Source organism: Polyergus mexicanus, unplaced genomic scaffold (genome assembly GCF_030449975.1).
Source record: "Polyergus mexicanus isolate NDT 795.1 unplaced genomic scaffold, iyPolMexi1.0 SCAF_8, whole genome shotgun sequence".
NCBI lineage: Eukaryota > Metazoa > Arthropoda > Insecta > Hymenoptera > Formicidae > Polyergus > Polyergus mexicanus.
In genome coordinates, this window is record NW_027223328.1 from 11,287,659 (window position 1) to 11,307,024 (window position 19,366).

The 19,366-nt window shown below is 32.9% G+C and overlaps 3 protein-coding genes and 1 long non-coding RNA gene across 5 annotated transcripts; 2 read left to right on the forward strand and 2 right to left on the reverse strand.

Moving 5' to 3' along the window:
- Nucleotides 1-181: 181 nt before the first annotated feature.
- Nucleotides 182-10,139, forward strand: LOC138935901 (kinesin-related protein 4). The gene is made up of 10 exons (XM_070300805.1): nucleotides 182-460; nucleotides 839-1,073; nucleotides 1,407-1,638; nucleotides 1,774-2,105; nucleotides 2,220-2,337; nucleotides 2,514-2,817; nucleotides 2,905-3,136; nucleotides 3,242-8,987; nucleotides 9,092-9,262; nucleotides 9,605-10,139. The coding sequence occupies exons 1-10, from the start codon at nucleotides 211-213 to the stop codon at nucleotides 9,740-9,742; spliced, it is 7,758 nt and encodes a 2,585-aa protein (XP_070156906.1). The 5' UTR covers nucleotides 182-210; the 3' UTR covers nucleotides 9,743-10,139.
- Ppan (Brix domain-containing protein peter pan) lies at nucleotides 10,090-12,133 on the reverse strand. Its single transcript, XM_070300813.1, has 6 exons — nucleotides 12,037-12,133; nucleotides 11,541-11,821; nucleotides 11,242-11,452; nucleotides 10,846-11,172; nucleotides 10,412-10,745; nucleotides 10,090-10,325 (listed from the first exon to the last, which is right to left on the reverse strand). Exons 1-6 carry the CDS (start codon nucleotides 12,049-12,051, stop codon nucleotides 10,237-10,239), a joined length of 1,257 nt encoding a protein of 418 aa, XP_070156914.1. The 5' UTR covers nucleotides 12,052-12,133; the 3' UTR covers nucleotides 10,090-10,236.
- Nucleotides 12,134-12,278: 145 nt separating this feature from the next.
- LOC138935489 (uncharacterized) lies at nucleotides 12,279-15,390 on the forward strand. Of its 2 annotated transcripts, none has more exons than XR_011447250.1 (3): nucleotides 12,279-12,446; nucleotides 12,657-12,951; nucleotides 13,759-13,860. It is a non-coding gene; the product is annotated as an uncharacterized lncRNA (long non-coding RNA). The 2 variants fall into 2 exon arrangements; XR_011447249.1 differs by lacking the exon at nucleotides 13,759-13,860 and adding an exon at nucleotides 14,590-15,390 and having other exon boundaries at nucleotides 12,280-12,446.
- A 1,155-nt stretch (nucleotides 15,391-16,545) lies between these two features.
- On the reverse strand, nucleotides 16,546-18,500 carry LOC138935629 (uncharacterized). Its single transcript, XM_070300337.1, has 2 exons — nucleotides 18,175-18,500; nucleotides 16,546-17,596 (listed from the first exon to the last, which is right to left on the reverse strand). The coding sequence occupies exons 1-2, from the start codon at nucleotides 18,442-18,444 to the stop codon at nucleotides 16,724-16,726; spliced, it is 1,143 nt and encodes a 380-aa protein (XP_070156438.1). The 5' UTR covers nucleotides 18,445-18,500; the 3' UTR covers nucleotides 16,546-16,723.
- Between the last annotated feature and the right edge of the window lie 866 nt (nucleotides 18,501-19,366).

The following is a 19,366-nucleotide window of genomic DNA, read 5'->3' on the forward strand; positions in this document are numbered from 1 at the left end:
GTCAGTTCAGACCGATTTCTGTGTGCATGCTGATGCTGGTCTATGATTGGTGCATACGCGTCAACGCGGCTGCGCAAGTTTCTTCGTTGCCAAATCAGAGGATGACCGACGCGCATGCGCGAGGCATGTTTTGAATTTGAACAAAGTTTAACGAGCGTTCAACGTGTCCCACATCCCACCGAAGATCGTCGAAGATGATATTGTGTATGCATGTGCGTTGATGTGTATGTTAACGAGTGTACGTGTTTTTCAAATGCGGCGGTAAGACTCGTGTTTTTCAATAAATTGTTAAGGATATCATTCACAATGTCGGACAGCATAAAAGTGGCCATCAAAGTTAGACCGCTCATCAAGCGAGAGAAGGACGAGAATTTACTAATGCAATGGATGGTTCAAGCAAACAACATCGTGGCCACCGATGCAGAATTGAGGAAGCGAGGCGACTGTGGATTTCAGTTTGGTACGAAACTTCAAATGCAAATATGAAATATATGCTCGAAATATACATCCCATTTACTTATTTTGATATAGTTTGCTAAAAAATCTCGTGATGTATCGACGTATCAGGTTGGATTTTTTTTCTAGTTGCACTTTCCGTATCAATTTCCATTTTTCATTTTTCACCTTCCGTTTTTTTTTTTTTTATTAATGTCCGAATATGTATTTACTTCATTTTACATGCAGGAAATGTAGCATAGAATGCAATAAAAAAAACATCTGTTGTATTAATCTATCAATTAACATGTCGAAATTATAATTTGTACTTGATAAACCAGTTTTTATCTTTATTAAAGACTCGCCAAATCTCTTATTTAGCTTGATCCATTTAATCTTGCAGATCATATTTTTGATACAAACGCCAGTAACAATGATGTGTTTAATAATATTGTAAGGCCTATCGTTGACGCTGCTGTAAGTGGGTTTAATGGCACAGTGTTTGCTTATGGACAGACAAGTTCTGGCAAAACGTATACTATGATGGGCACACCAGAGGAACTTGGCATAATACCTTTAGCTGTCGAATATATGTTTGATGCTATAGCTAATACTTCTGGACGAGAGTTTTTATTGAGGTTGATATTTATTTTCTTTTTTCTGCTTAAGTCTTGTTCAAAGTGAGATAGTTTTTTAATTTTTATAGGTTATATTATAGTAAAATAATATCTTTACTTAAATTTTAATCGTATTCCTACAGCAAAATGGCATAGTAACTGAGAGATTCTGATTATTAGCTTACCAGATAATTGTTCTAATATTGAACTCTCTATTCTGCTTCCCTGATATATTTATTAAGATAAAAGAATAATTTTTTTTTATTTGAATAAAAAAAAATTTTTTTTTTTTTCATTGTCTATAAATTGTAACGATGATGAAAAGATTATAGCACTTTTTATTTAATTTTTTAGAGTATCTTACTTAGAGATTTATAATGAAAAAGTCAATGATCTTTTAAGTAAAAGCTCAGATCTAAAAATACATGAAGACATAAGTGGTCAAGTATTTGTGAAATGTAAAGAAGAAGTCACAAATTGTCCAGAGAAAGTTTTGTCTCTGATGAATAAAGGTAATAAACACAGAAGAATAGGTGAAACAAACATGAATGAGCGAAGTAGCAGGAGCCATACAATATTCAGAATTGTAAGAATGCCAGTTTTCTTTTTAATTTTATGTATAAAATTTTTTAAGATTGTCAGATGATATACATCTATATCTATATAGTATATGCATATTGTCAATTTAAAGTAGTTGTAAAAAAGTTATATGCTTTTGTAGACAATCGAAAGTCGAGAAGCTAGTGCCGGCTCAGATGATGCAATACAAGTATCGCAATTAAATATGGTAGATCTTGCTGGTTCAGAGAGAGCACGGCAAACAGGAGCTACAGGAGAACGTTTTAAGGAGGGACGCCATATTAATTTATCTCTTTCCACATTGGCATTAGTAATAATGCAGTTGAGTGAGTCGCAAGACTGTCAAAAGTACATAAATTTTCGAGATAGCAAATTAACGAGGTTATTACAAGCATCTTTGGGTGGCAATGCAATGACTGCGATAATATGCGCAGTGACGCCAGCTGCTTTCGACGAAACTCAATGCACATTGTCGTTAGTATTTTTAGTGTTTTTGTATCTTAAATGATTTATAACATAAGTATAGCATATTTTGTGCAATGTCAAATATATTTAAATATATCAAATATATTTAATTTCAATGAATAGATTCGCGTCTAGAGCTCGAAATATAAAAAATAAGCCTGAACTGAACGAAGTTATGTCAGATGGTGTACTTTTAAAACGTTACGCAAAACAAATTGATAAATTACATGCAGAAATAGAGGTGAGTATATATTATTATAAATACCTAAAAATTTTTCATTGCTTTATTATATAAAAGATGTAGAAATATATTGATATTTTTCAACAAGTTTTAGATATATAAGTCATTCTTTATACACATTACAAAATGATAAAAGATCTATTAACTTATATGTAATCACAAATTTATTTCTTTAGAAAATGAAAGAACAAACTCGATCGACTGATTTTCAAGAAATGGAATCTAAAATGCAAGAAAAAGATCATGCTAATAAGTGTCTGAAAGAACGTATTAGATTATTGCAAACTCGAATAGTTCATGGTGATAATTGCAACAACACTGAATCATTCAAGCATAAAGAAAAAAGAAGACAAACTTGGGGTGGCCCTGCCAGAACAAAACAGGAAAATTCATTTCAAATATGCACGAATTTGTCACCAATCAAAGAGATGTCACCTTTGAAATTGCATAGCAGAAAGATGGCTGATGTTATGGATATATGTAGGTTTTATTAACTTTTATATGATTCAAACAAAATGCTTTAAAGTTGAAAATTTAAGTTAAAACTATTTATGTATATTCTTACAGCATTGCACCCATCTCATCCCATAGCTCTTGCTGATTTTGAGCTGGATATTATAAATAATGAAGTGGATTGTGAAGAAGAAATGGAAAGCGATGAAGATACCTTTACTATATATCGAAAGCGAAATCATGTGAAATTTACAGATGATGTAATTATTTATAAATCGCCGCCTATGAATTATAACAATCGTGACATCTCATCTGAGAAAGCTGATGTGTCCATACAGACTGAAAGGTAATAATAATATGGAACAATTAATTTGTTTGATATATATTTAGTTTATAATTAGTTCTTTTAATCATTCTTTCTTTCTCTCTCTCTCTTGTTATTTATAAATAGTAATCTGTCTCCTAATACACCAAAGAAGACTTTACAAAACAGAATTTGCATCTTGACAGAAGAATATTTACAACTTCAAGAGTTTACAACCTTAGAGAAGCAATTATTTATTGAAGATTATTCTTCCAAAATTAAAGAATACCTTGCAAAAATTTCAATGTTAGAGAAGCAGATGGAAATTATAGCATCTGATAAGGAAAATTATGAACATATAGCATCTGAAAATCGTCAAAAATTAACTGCTGCTGAATCGCGTTACATTTCGGCAGAAGATAAATTAAATATGCAAGCAGCAGAATTACAAAGGATACCAGATCTAGAAAAGAAAATCGCACAATTGTCTGCACAAAAAATAGAGATGCAAAACATTCCAGAATTACAAAAACAGATAGTTCTTCTTACAGCTGAAAAAGACGGGTACGAACATGTCGCTTCTGAATTACGAAAAAAGTTAAACGAAGCTGAACAATGCAAGATTATATTAGAAGACAAATTAGCAGTACAGAATATAAAATTAGAAAGCTCACTTGAACAACCTTTGTCACAAAACGATAATATGCAGCAAGTAGAATTGGAAAATCGAATTACCACTATGGCATTCAAAAATAATGAATTGCAACATAAAATAACAGACCTTCAAAATAAGTTAACAGAAACAGAATTATGCAAGAACTCAATGAAAGATAAATTGGACGAGCAGCAACAACATTTTCAAGATTTAGAAGAACGCATCAATAGTTTTATATCTGAAAAAAAATTATTTGAACATACCATTTTTGAAATGCGAAATAAATTGAAAGAAGAGGAAAAAGTCAATTTATCCATGCAGGATAAATTAAATGAACAACAAATGGAAATTCAGAAATTTCAAAATCAAGAGAAGCAGATTGAACAACTTGTTTCCAAGAATAATGAATTTGAACTTACCATTGGTGAACTACAAAAGCAATTAATAGAAGCAGAAATAAGAAATAATACAGTGGAAGATAAGAATAATGAATATCAACGAGATGCACATAAATTATATTTAGAAAAACAAATGCAGGATGTTGTAAAGGAAAAAATGGAATTTGAACGAATCAATAGCGAACTAAGAGATAAATTGAAAGAGATGGAATTAATGAATAGTTCAATGAAAAATCAACAAGAATTATATGTACAAAAGACAGGAGATTTAGAGAAACAAGTTGAAGATCTTCCAATTGAAAAAAATGAGATTGAAGGTATAGTTGTTGAATTGAAAGAAACAGAATTAATGAACAATTCATTGAAAAATAATTTTAATGAATATGAAATAAATATATACGAGCCTGATAGTCTAGATAAAGAATATATTATTTCTGAATTGCAAGAAAAATTGAAAGAAGCAGAATTAAATAATAACTCAATGAAGATGAAATTAAACATACAACAGATAGAAGCACAGAAAATCATTGATGAGCAGAAGAAATGTATTGAGGACTCGAAAAAAAACGATAATGAAATTAATCATTTAAAAAGTCGCATAAATGATTTACAGGATTTCATTCAAGATATACAGAAAGAGAATGTATGCTTGAAAGAACAAGCATTAGCAAGATCGATATCAGATCATGATTTAAGCAACGGTGACTTAAGCAACAATAGTCATTCTTTGAAAGTTATGGAGGATTTGTCCACTACAAGAATATCCTTAGACGATAGTGCTAAATTATCATCAGATCTCGTTTTAAAAACTCGAGAATTAGAAATACAACACGATGTGCAAAGTTTGAAGGAAGATATAGGAAATTTACACAAAACTATTTTTCTATTAACAACAGAGAATAGTGATTTAGCGAATAAATTGTCAGCAGAAAAAGAATGTGCCGAAAAATCGACTATTCAATTTCAACAAACGATTGATGAACTTTATGCGCGAAACTCAAAGATAGTAGAAGAAAAACTTGATTTACAGAATAATTTGGCAATTCTCAACGAACAAATGGATATCTTACGCTCGAGGATGCCCGAAGTGAACTCAAACGAAGAGCAGATAATTCTTAGATATGAAGAACAAATCAGCGCACTTACAGCAAAAAATGTAGAATTATTATCTAATGTTACAAATACAATGAAAGAGCTTGAAATGTTAAAAGAGAGTAAATCACTTTTGTATGAACATGATTGTACGTACAAGGATGAATTAACTGATCTTATAGCAAAACATAAATATTTGACAACTGAAAACAATGAACTTTCAACTGATCTAATGGATAAAATCGAAGAGAATGATGGATTAAAAGAAGAATGCGATATTTTAAAAAATAAACTAGAATTATTATTATTGGAACAACATGACAAAGACATTGGTAGTGATAATAAAGAACAATTGGGAATGGAAAATACTTTGTTGAAAACCGAACTAGTAGAACTAAAAACTAATATAAAAATGTTAACCAAAGAGAAATCGAAAATATCTAATCAATTAGTGGAGACCATGGAAGATTTGGATAATGAGCGAAAAATGAATTCTTGCAATAATACTTTGCAATTATCGACATTATTTAATAACTCTCTAACAATAAACGATACAATGGACATATCTATAAAAGATGACAATGTTGAAGCAAAAATCTCACATTTGCAAGAAGAAATTAATCGTCTTAAGCTTTTGAATAGAAAGCTCAGCGATCTAAAATTAGGTGCTTGTACTCAGTGTGCCCATCTACAAGAAATGACTGAAAATCAAAGAATGCTGAAACTCGAAGTGAAGGCTCTCACTCACAGACTAGAGGATTCGCAAAGAAAGTTTAAACGCGAGTTTGCAAAAAGCGATTCGCTTATTTTAAAAGCTAAGGAGGACATAAATATAAGCATATGTAATTCATCTCTTAATGCAAGTTTTCTGGAAAATATGAATGTTAGTTATGTTGAAGAAAAACTTCAATCTTTAAATAACAAATTACAAATTTTGGAAGGGAATCATGATAAATTATCAGATTTGTATAAAGAAAAATGTAATGAAATCGAAGAATTACAAAATAGCGGTGTTACGGATTTGTCGCCGAATAAAGTTCATAATATGAATACTAGCGTTAAGAAATCTCCAAACAAAACTTCGAGACTAGAAAATATGGCAAAGGATATAAGCCACTTGCAAAATGACTTTGAGAAAATAAAGGAAGAAACTGCGAGGCTAAAAAGAAATCTTAGCAAATTTATTAATGAAAAAGACTCTCTACTGGATGAAATTAAAACGTTGAAAATTGCTAATGAGCAATTACTGCAAAAGATGTCAGAAAATGAACTGTTATATTTAGAAAAAACAGATATTCTCGAAAATGAGACAAGAGATATGACCAAAAAGTTGCAGGACTTTTCAGTGAAATGTAAAAAAATTGAAGACGCAAAACTCGTTGTTGAAACTGATGTAGAATTCCTGAAAGTAGATAAAACGGAAAAAGAACGAACAATAAACGAATTACGTCAAAGCCTCTCCTGTTTACAACAAGAATTAGATTTAACAAAAAGAGAGAAAGAAAACTTTAACAGCAACAATCTTTTGGAGCAAGAGTATGAGAAGAAACTAGAATCGCTAAAATCGATGAATGTAGAATTGACTAATTCTAAAGCAACTATCTCTCAAGAATTTGCTAATTATTGTAAAGAATCGGAAAATAGATTTACAGAATTAAATGAAAAAATAAACAAATACACTTCCGAAAACGATTATTTAAAACAGGAATTGATTAAGCTGCGCGACATAGAAAATAAATTTGAGACGATGAGAAACGAGTATCAATCCAAGTCTCAGCAAGATAAGACGTTAGTCGACGATAATAAAAAGCTCAAAAATGTATTAAACAATATTTCCAAAAATATTATTAAAGAGATTAAGTCTCTCAAACCAAAACTTGGTGCTGAGGAATTTCTAGATAAATCGGCGGATGAGCTGTTTCAGATATTTTTACAAACAATCTTAGTGAAAGAGGAAGAGATAGTAAAGACTATGCGAGATAACTTTAATAAAGAGAAGCAAAAACTTGAGGATGATAAACGGCAGAGCGTGGATGCAGAGAAACGTACGACGTTGTGGGCGAAAGAATTGGAGAGTGAGATAGAAAAACTTCAAGGAGATTTGTCCCAACGAGAAGCTGTGTCTGATAGATTGCAAAAAGAGGTTGCGCGTTTGGAGCAGCTTTTAGAAGATAATAATCGCGACCGAGATACATTGAAAGAAAAGATTAGTCTGCTCGAGATGGATCTCAATAATTTACAAATTGAATTTAATAAATATTCCAACATGGGCATGGTAAATGAAGAAGTCATTAATAGTGCTCAAAAGCGGGAGAAACAAGCGCAAGAAACAATCAGAAATAAAGAAGCTGAATTTCAGATAAAGTTGAGATCGGAGAAAGAAATATATACTAAACGAATAGAAGATCTCGCATGTACAATAGAATCGTTAAAAACGAAAAATATGGAATTGACAGGCAACATCGAAGGCCTCGAAGCTAATCAAGAGCAATTGAAGAATATTATCGATCTGAAAAACAACGAATTAATGAAAAATAATCAAATTATACATAAAATGCAGATCGAATTAGCACAACTCACAGAAATTTACAGCGAACTAAATTGTGAATTGGAAAAGAAAAACTTGCGTATCGCGGAAATCACGGAACTTTTAAAAACTAAATGTGATGATCTTACAGAATATAAAGCTAGGCTGGATACGATTGTGTCTCAGAATACCTTCCTGAAACAACAAATCGGCGAACGAAAAATCAATATAGAGCAATATAGAATGGAGATTGAGACACTGAAGATGGGAAACAAGAAAGAGATAGATGCGATTAAAGATAAATTAAATTTCGAGGAATTAAAGAGTATCGAATTAAACAAACAAATAGCCGAATTAAATAAGAAGAACACTGCTTTGACGGAAGAAATAAATATTTTGAAGGACGATTATACGACAGTGCAACATAAGTGCATTACATTAGAGAAAAGAATCAGAAATAGTACGAGTAAAATTCAAGCGGAGGAACAAATGGAAGAATTGAAGGACTTGAATAGATCTTTGCGAAATAATTTGGATGGTGCTAGTAATCGGATAACAGAGCTACAAGATGCCAAAGCTGAATTGATGAAGCAATTGATTACTCTAAATAGTCAATATGATATTGCGTGTAAGGATAATCAAGAATTAAGAGAGGTGTTGGCATCACATAAATTCAAATATAACGATACATATGCAACTTGCGAAAAGTATGATACTTTACTACAGGAGAAAAACAAAATTGCTTTAGAATTAGAAGCGATAAAAGTTGAATTGGATCAAAAGAACAGAGAACTCAAGGATTATACTAGCAAGATGAAGGAATTGACCGAAAAGAATATGGAACTTGATCAAGAATCAGACGAGTTGGCTAAAGTTATTGGTCAGCACGATGCTGAAAATGCAAAGCTTGAAGACCAGCTTTGGTCATGTCGCATCGAAGGTGACGAGTTACGAGATAAGATTAAAACTCTCGAGAATAAAATTCAAGAACTTCAATCGCAATCTGTGTTGAAAACAGATGTATTCTCCGAGAGAATCCAATCTCACAATGATGAGTGTAATTGTACAATATTGAAAAATAAGATACGTGAATTGCAAATGGAGGTTGTATCGAAGAACGGAAAGATCGCCACATTGGAGCTGCAAATACGGAGCGGAAGTTTCCCTTATCAGGCCAAGTGTAAAGAATTGCAGGAGCATCTATCGGCACATAAAAATAAGGTATTTAATTATATTTCAATTATTATATAACTATTATTTTGATTATATTATATAGATTTTATCGTAATTTGTTTTACAAATTGTACTATTTTTCTTTTGTACAGAATAGCGAACTTAAAGCAGAGATTAAACGACTTCAAATTGCCATGCTGCGTACAAGCGCAAAAGAATGCGAGGTATGCAAACAGAGACTTATGAATAGAAGAGATCAGATATGTCAAACAATGCCAAATAATACATTGCGATTTTGCGGTACGAGCAGTGGTATAATCGAAGTAAGTATAGCGATATACTTTAATACATATTAAATATTATACCGATCAATCACAACCATTCCATTCTTTAGAGAAATGGCTATGATTGGCCAATGTAGTACTTAATACGCATTAAAGTATATTGGTGTAACCTAGTCCTACATGTTAAGTGCCTTAGAGAGCTAAAACAGTCAATAGCATAGATATGTGAATATTATAAAATAAACATAAAGAAATATATACATAATTGTAGAATGTTTTTGATTTTATTTCGTTGTTAAAGTGATTTGACTATCACTATTGACTATCACTATATTATTGTCTTTTATATTGTTTTACATAATAATACGATTTTTTACACAGGATGAAATAAGAATAACAAAATTAGAAAAGGAAAAACAGTTCATGAAGGAAGTATGTCGTTCTCGATCGAAAACCATAAAGGAGCTTGAAAAACAAATAACGGAGTACGAAAAATTGTTGCAATTCACAAATTCATGATTACGAGAACTCGTATCTTATATCGTCATATATTTGACAAAATTTCTCTTTAATTGAAATAGTATATTTTTTAGTTTATTTATATTGTTTTAATAAAACAATAATTGGAACTTAAAGTTTGTACTATAAGATAGAGTTTATAAAAGTATATAAAATGTGTAAATGTAAATATTACATCTTTAATGATAGGACATAATATTGATATATTTTTGTAATAGATATATGAAATTGATTAATTATATTTTATACTTTATATGACAATATAACACTTCGATTTTATATAAAACAATATTATATTTTTTTTACCAACTTTACATTTTTGAAGGTAATATGATATCTGTGATATAAAATAATTAAATTTAACTTGACTAAGATATAGGATGTATGAAAGGATGTACAAAAATTATGACCACTTTTTACATGTACGTACATAATTTAAAAAGTAATAGTAATGTATTGTTAATTATTACAGTTCACAAATATTTAATTTTATGTTACGACTTGTCAAATTTTACTTTCTTTGATTTGTATTTTAACATATGCTTATGTGGTCTCTTTGTACCAATTTTTGTTTGAAACAGATCTGAAATAAAAAAATTAAATGTTATTACATTATATTAATCGAGTTAAATATTTTTAACAAAATATTAGCATTTAATACATATTTACCTTTATCAGGTTCTTCTCCTACTTCTTCACGATAATACTGCACATCATCATCTTCTTCCAATTTACCCTCTTTGGTAGATTCCTTTGCAATTTTTTGTAACAATATGTCACTTTCCCTTTTTTTCTGAATTCCCTTGAGCGATTTTTCTTTGTGTTTTTCCTTTTGTATTTCCTTCTTCCTTTTATTCTCTTCTTGTATTCTTTTTCTTTTTTCCTTCAATTTTTGCTTCTTTTCCCTCTTTTTCTTTATCGCAAGTTTCTCTTCTTCTGTTTTGTGTATAAACTCATGGAAAAGTATTTCACCATCGAGAAGTCCATTTTCTACTTTGATCAACTAAAATATATTTAACAAGAGGGTAATGTGTGTGTTCAAAAACATGGGATAAATATCTATACAAATTTATTGTAATATTAGCTTTGATTAATTCTTTAACCTGTAGAGTTATTCTTGGTCCCAATTCGTATAATCTAATTGCGCTCTTAGAATTAGTATGATTCCCCCTTGAAGATAATTTTTGTGATAAGGTAACATGACTAGTTTCATCATCTTCTGCTTCACTTTCAGACATGGTTGGTTTTGTTAAAAAGTCCGAGATATCTTGACATTTAGATAAATTTGGTATTTTTGCTTGTACTAATTTTTTAACACCTCTTGATAAACCTGTAGGTACAACCTTGATCGCATAATGTCTAAAGTCAATCGTTCTCGATGTTATATTGTAATTTAAACATACACAACGACGAATTGTGCTCAAATTAATCTGTAAGAATATTTGTCATTTAATAAATAAACTATTTTCTTGATTTTAATTATATTTTACAATACTTACAGTTGTTAAGTTTATGGTTGGAAACATGTTTTGGAATGTAGAGGCTATAAGTTTTAATTGCATGCCTTCCCCACTAAAATTATTTAAAATCACCAATGGAGCATTTTTATAGGCCTCTTCATATACCATTTGTTTCTTTAACATGGATATTACATCTCGTGCCAGAGAAAAACTTTGTATTTTAAAAGTAAGAGTGGGTCCTCTAGGCACTCTATAACAATAATTAATAGCTATATTATTTCGAATAATCATAGCTCTAGAAAATTATCAATAAAATTTATAAAAGATTAATACAATACCTGCAAAGCTTAAGATACATTCCTAGCTCCGTTTTTGTAAATATACATATGTGACTGATATGAAAAATGCCCGCAACAGAGACAAAGTCTTTAATAGTGTTTTTCTTCCGAATCTTTAAGGATGAAGCTGTAAAAGGTTCCATAACTCTGCGAAAATCTTTAGTAAGTTCCACAATGTGTTCTCCTGGCAAGCCACGATGAAATACGAAGGAATGAGGTGCTTGCACTAACTCTTCCTTTTCTCCCACGTTTATTTGCTTATTTCGCTTAACGCAGCGACCCTATATAAAAATCGTATGTTAATAAAAAAATTCTAAACTATTCTTAATATATTCTTAATAATCTTTACATTAATAAACTATTTTTTTGATCACATGGTTATTGTTAGATACATAACCTATACACAAATGTTCAATAACGTTTTTATTGTGAACATAATTAAATTATAAATTTATATTAATTATGATTATAAGTTTGACAAATAACAAAAATATACCTTTTTACGACCCATTTTCTCTTCTTCTTCTTCTTCTTCTTTTTTATTAGAGAATGTCAATTCAATTTAAAGAAGTTGTATAGCATCACGCACTACACCGTTTTTTATCTATAATTATGGATCTAGCACGGACATGAACCAACCAACTGTTTTACCGTTCGTAAAACTTACCAACTGTTTATCGCACCGAAAAATGATTCTGGTCATGTAGTTCCGGCGGCTCTAAAATGGATCCAGTTGGCGTTACTATACCAGCTAGACAGCTAGAGCTAGAAAAAACGTCTTACAAGAAAGACCAAAGACGAGGTGTTCTATTTCTATTATGCTATTATGGGTGCTGTATAACTTCTTCAAGTTGAATTGACACTCTTTAATAAAAAACAAAAAGAAGAAAAATGGATCGTAAAAAGGTATTTTTTTATTATTTGGCAAACACAATCATAATTAATATAAATTCACAATTTAAATATATTCAATAAAAACGTTTTAATATAAACGTTATTGAATATTTGTGTATAGGTTATATATCTAACAATGACTATGTGATCAAAAAAATAATTTGTTAGTGTAAGGGTTAATGTATTAAGGATAGTTTTTATTAACACATGATTTTTATATAGGATCGATGCGTTAAGCGAAATAAACGAAATGAGAAGGAAGAGTTAGTGCAAAGGCCTCATTCCTTTGTATTTCATCGTGGCTTGCCAAAACACATTGTCGAGTTTACTAAAGATTTTGTACAGAGTTATGGAACCCCTCTTTTACAGCTTCATCTTTAAAGATTCGAAAGAATAATCTGTTGCTCTATTGGCAATGTGCGTTTCTTTGTATTTTGGTCAAAAAGAAGTAACACTGTAGGTGCTACTCGAGCTTCTATTACACATCTATTATTTTCGGAAAATCATGGTAAAACAGGTATATATAACAAATATATTTCAAAATTTATCTTAACCAACTTGTTAAATAATCATCATGAGTATCGATTATACAAATACTTTATATTGATTATATATTTTTAAAAATATGATTTTTCAGTAGCTTTTTTGTATCATCTCTATTTCATCATGTAAATTCATTAATTGATCGCTTTATTAGGGATTATTATATAAATGTACAAAAAAGTTGTATTTTAAAATTTGCTCTTCAACTTGGATTTGCTTATTTCAAATCATATTCTTCTAATATCGAGAAATTGGCCTCTGAATTTAAATATCTGATTTTACAATTTACTTTAATTTTTCGCCGAAATATATTCTGTTGACAATTTTGACGATTTTTAACATATATTATTATTTCTCTAATGCACATTGACACTTGAATTCGAAAACAAGTCTAATATATTTTATTTAATGTCATATAATTTCTCATACATTTATCGCTCTGAACTTAGAAGTTTTGCTGTCTACTGAAAGTGTTATCCAACCATAGAAATCCGATTGTATTATTACTTTATCACTATTATTTTTATATTGGCATGGAAAAACACAGAAAATCTTTTAGCACAACACGATTTATGCGTACAAATACAGTAGAGACAGAAAAGAAAATAATTTTATATACAATAAAATATTTTGAACACGACAATGAAACATTATTGAAAATACTGAATGAGCAAACGTCTGTAAATATATAAGAACTTTCACATATAAAAGAATTACAAGTGCTGTGGAATAACTACTAATTAATGTATAGCAAGCTAATAAAAAAAAAAGTTAATCTTAGACTTTGAGGGTCGGATTAAGCGCGGCCGCGCAATGATAAATCACGATAACACGTGACTTCCCTTCTCACTGTATTATGAATACATACCAAGCGAGGGGAACGAGAGGGAAGAAGGAGGGAGGAGGAGGGAGGGGAAGTGAATATGCACGCAACGTACTTCATTGTCTCGAAGCGCGGGAATCTTCGGCGCGGCTCGTTAAGCAAAGCGAACTCCTCTCACGGTGCAAAGTTCACGGCTGCTTCACGGGGATCCTTATCTATCTAACGCGTGTCTGGGCCCTCACACGATTTTTATCACGGTAATATTATACCCCTTGACTGCGAACGATTCATAAATCTGTATTTCGCATCCCACAGTCAGTATTAAATATATAGCTTTTGACTCTTTTTAAGAGTTTAATTGTTTTACGGCGAAGGTCTCATTCGCGACGTCTTAGATAAATTAGTAGAATTATTTTAAATACGCTGACGCAAAAAGTTGCGTGTCGATAAATAAACAAACACATTTGTGTGTGCGCGGTACTAGAAGAGTTCTCTGAATAAAAACGATTATTAAAATAACGTAATTTAACGCGCCATAAAATATTTTATTTAACAAATGAAAATTAATTAGCTCTTATTAGACGAAGAATAAATCGCATGCTTCGAGATAAGTGTTGAAATGTTATAAATGTATTTTATTAATATTTTATTTGCTTGTGAAATATCATCCCTCTCTTTCTCCTCCCTCCTGTCGAAGAAACGCGCGTAATTGTTTATTCGCCCAAGTGAGATCCGCACGCAACTTTTTTTCCGCAAAGATATAAAAGCGTGTCTCGTTCCATTTTATAGAATTCTAAGGATCCGCCATCAATGACGATACGTCCGCTCGCGTTTAACGGCGACAACAGATAACGTCAGGAATCCCGCGATCAAACCGCATGCGGTAGATTCGAATAATCGCGCGTGCCGAAAGAAAATTATGTATAAAACGCGCGCGGCAGCCGGAAACAGCGAATAAGCGAAACGGTCGACGACAAGCGAAGCGCCGTTCACATTTTACATATGGATGATCCCCTCATACGTCTGTCGCCGGTCACCGGACTCGCCGGTCGCTGGTTCCGTTTTTCGCGGCTGGCTGCGCCTGGTTACGCTTCCAGTTCCCCCGATTCGTTGCCGACGCGAATCGACGGCAACGACGATGACGACGATGACGACGATGACGACGATGACAACGATGAAGAGGACGACAACGATGGGCACGAATAATAACCGCGAGACGGCGCGCTGGCTACGAATAAAACGCTCGTGTCGAGGTAACGTTTGCCATATGCCGGGCTGCTAGAAACCGGCTGTGATTTTTGCTGGTCAAACGCTGCTTGGCGCGCATTTATACTTGTCGAGGTACTCGAGTACCGCATCAACGGATTTCCATTAAATTCAATCGAAAATATAATTGCGATCAAAATATCGAAAGAATAATGAATTGATGATACGTACAATGTAATATTATTGAAACGCATTTTTCGATATATACTTTCCTGTATAGAATATTTTAAATCTTATCATTATACGAAATATATTTTTAAATAAGACATACACATAATATACGTGTAACTAAAAATATGAAATATATATACGTATATCATAGTGTCTGTCGGAAAGAATGGTTTCACACAAAGTGTCCTTTCTATTATTCTGATGTTTAAATCGAAAAACGCGATAATGATAGTTATTAAAGCTATAATATAAAATTAACATATATCAAAGTAAATAAAAAAAAATCATCTCTTCAACAAAATGCATTAGCACATTTGATGAATTATCAGCTTCGAATAAATTGTGAATAAATTTGTACGTCTCTAAACTTATTCATACTAAAAGCAAAGTTGTCATTCTCCGTGAAATGATTAATTGTCGAATACAGTCACACAGTCAAGGAAGAACGTCGTCAGCGGAGCGCGGAACGTTTCTTGAACCGCGACTCTCCGCCGCCGTGAGGGGTCTCGCCGTTTTTCTCTGCCGCGCTTCGTTGACGCCGCTCCATCGAAGCGGTTGCCACGCGGTGGGGACTTTATAGCAGCGAGACTCAGCGCAAAAAGGCAACCTTCGTGCTTAAAGCGAGACGAGAGGCATGCCACGATGACGATCGTCGGGGCGCACCGTTGCACCTGCATCTCCTTGTTGCCCTGTTGGCACTCCTACCTTACTGATCCCTTACCGCGGGATACCGAGAATGCCCGCGAGCGTATAACGCGGCGACGAGGTGAGCCTGTCTTTCACCGTTTAAGAGATACTTTTCCACATTACAGAAATCGTGATGTGTAGCAGTTATGTATATTCTGAAATTAAAATACTTTAATATTTCATATTTTTCTTACATGCTATTAGTATAATATACATTACTTGAATATGACGCTAAAGAATATGTCGGAGACGCATATCTTATAGATACACTTGTTTGGTCAGTCTTTGATATAATACTATAAAGTGTACACTTCGAATTAATTCGCGAAAGAAATCAGGATAAAATTTTATATTAATAATATCGTAGGCAACAAATAAACAAACTAAATAAAGCGTTTTTCACTTTCGTTACAACATAATTTTAAAAGCGTAGAGAAAAATAATATCTTACAAAATAATTTAAAAAAGATAGTTATACACCTAAATATATGTAAATAAAGTAAAAATAAGAGAAAACTCAGGGCAATAACAACTAAAATATGAAAATAAAAGTAGAATCGCTTCGTTATGCGAGACATAGGATAAAAAATAATAAAAGAGAAATTGGAAACAAGTCATGATTGAAAATAAAAAGTGATCGAAAAATTAGAAAAGAATATTGTCCAATATATAGCGAAACATTATTAGAAAGGAATACTGTCGAAAATACAGTAAAACATTATTTGTCCAATGTCTATATACGTACGTCTCACGTATATCATCGTAAAGAAATAAAATATTTGATATTTTGTTCAAGACTCTACTTGCACGAGGAACAGGTAGTGCACGAGGAACACGAGCAAGCGGTGGAGCTGGTGCTCCAACTCGTAGCAGAGCTGTTCGTATCGGACCGTGACGACGGACTGGAACTCGGATCGCTCAATAACGGTTGATGCAAGTTCTTCTCTATGTCGCGCCACTCGGACTCGAACGATAGCGTCGTTTTCGCATCTTGCAAAGGCGGTTCACTTACATCGCTATCGCTCTCGCTCAACGTCGATGTTTTCACTCCCACTTCCGCCCGCACCTGATCGGGTGTAGGCAGATCGTAACTGATGGTCCTCACGCCGTACATGTCGCAAATGATTTTCCTGGGTCCTCGAGCGACGTGATTAGAGACGCGAGTTCTCCTCGGTTTGATCAATTGATCCTCGAAGCTGATTTTCTTCAGGCGAGGAACATCATATACGAAACGCTGAGCGCTAGGAGACTGCGTGGTCGCGGAAGAAATGTCATCATTCGTCGAGGAATCGAATATTCGATTGATCTTTTCCATGTTTACTTCGTTCTCTCCCACGAAAAATTCGGTTTCGAGAAAATTTGTGGCGCATAGCGTCGTACATCCCGTTTCCGAATCGCTCTTCTCGTCTGCGATATCTTCGTCGTTATTGTTTTTATCAATTTGTTCTTTTTTGTAATGATATTCGCTCGCAAATCCTTCGATCGATGAACTGCAAGAGTCATCAGCATCGGAGGTCAAGTCCACATGGGGTGTATAATAACATCGCGCGATGACATCCGGAACTGGCGTCAACGATTTATCGCCATCGCGCTTGGCAGCCGGCTCGTTCTCGTTGTCCGACACTGACAATAATTCTATATTGTTCGCTGATACGTCATCTTGATGATACATCTGTACAAAAGATCTTTTTTTAATCGCGCGACATTTTTGTCATTAATATTTCTCTTGTTTTCGCTTTTATATCAAAATAAAATCATACATTTGATACTTATTTATACATATATATGGTATATATACATCTTTGTAATTTTTATCGATTATTACATGATTTTATATTAAAGATTGGGTCATAATTACATATTTAAATTTTTGATGCGTGAAAATGTAATAAATGTAATTACTTATACATTAAAAATACGATATACATATATGGTCGATACCGGATGGGTTTCTTAGATAATTTAATCTGTTCTATCATTGATTTAATGCGTACATAACTTATAAATAATATAAATATTAAAGAGGCAAAATCGCACCTGAGCGCACAGACTTACCCTATTATGATTAATTAATTTAAAATTAAGAAGAAGAGATAGATGCTCAAATTCGATTAAAAAGGCATATATTTTTTGTTCTCCTTTTTGCATAATATATTCGGTTATCAGGTGTTTTATAAATGCAAAAAGTGATAAAAGCAACAAAGATCTATTGTTTATGTTTGTTTTTCAGGCACTAATCGGTGCGCTTACCCTTCTAATGGAGATGAAAGGGATATTGACGTAGCGTGAAATGGGTCTGTACCACGTGTTACAGCCGCTGTGCGTATTATAAAAATAATCACGGCCGGGATAACTCTTGGATCGGCACTGGATCCAACCGTGATTGTCGACGAAGTCGCCGAATTCGCGCACGGAACACGACGTGGACTCGTCGTTGCGATTTTCATCGATCGTTCGTTTCGATGACCAAGATGCGACGTCTTCGTCCTCCCCGTCGAGCTCGGTCGTGTCGGAATACATTTAGAACAATAACACGAAGAATCGAATCTTTCTCGGCACACCGTGCGAATCGCGACGAAACGAGCACGAGCAAAAGCATACACACACACACACCAATTGATATGCGTCACACCGATACATCGATAATCGACATCTAGCGGTACCATACGTTACGACTGATTACAGAGCCGTGCAATAAAGGACTCGACGCGCATCCTGTATAGAGGGCATCCTAATTCATAAACGATATTACATTTCAAATAAAGTTGCTCGCAGTCGTTACTTTTCATTCGTACATTCGTATTCATTCCTCGATTGTTCCAAGTTTGTCGTGTCTTTTCGACCACATACTAGTCGTATATTCGTGTCCCGAAAAAGTATGTGCTACTAAAGTGCTGTATTTTGCGCATGCGCCAAATAAGCTTACGAAGAATGTTGTTTACATTCACGTATATGGCCGCATATGACAAGAAAGAAATTTAAGAGTAAGTATATATGCATATAATACATTAAAATAAAAAAAAAAAAACAGATCGTTTTAATATTGTTGTATTTATTGTGATTTTATCAATTTTTCATCGAATTTATTTTACATTAGTTCAAAAACGTGAAATTCTAAAAATGGCGCAAGTACATGACTCGCTTCTATCTCGCCGATGCAAGTGTTTTTCGCGTCACGAGTGAAGATGGGAGGCGATCCTTTCTTCGAAACGAGAGGAGGATATTCTTGCGAGTTCAAGGTAAGAAAGATTTATCCCCCGATGATAATCGCGATAATTTTATATAATAAACAAATTGGTTAGAATTGTAGGTTAGATTAATATTGTATACAGGAAAGGAGAATTGCCTTCGCTAATTGTTTTCGATTAGTTTGATCCCGCACATATACGAAAATATTAATGTGTTCAAATGTTTATCCCATACAACACAGAACATTGCAGCA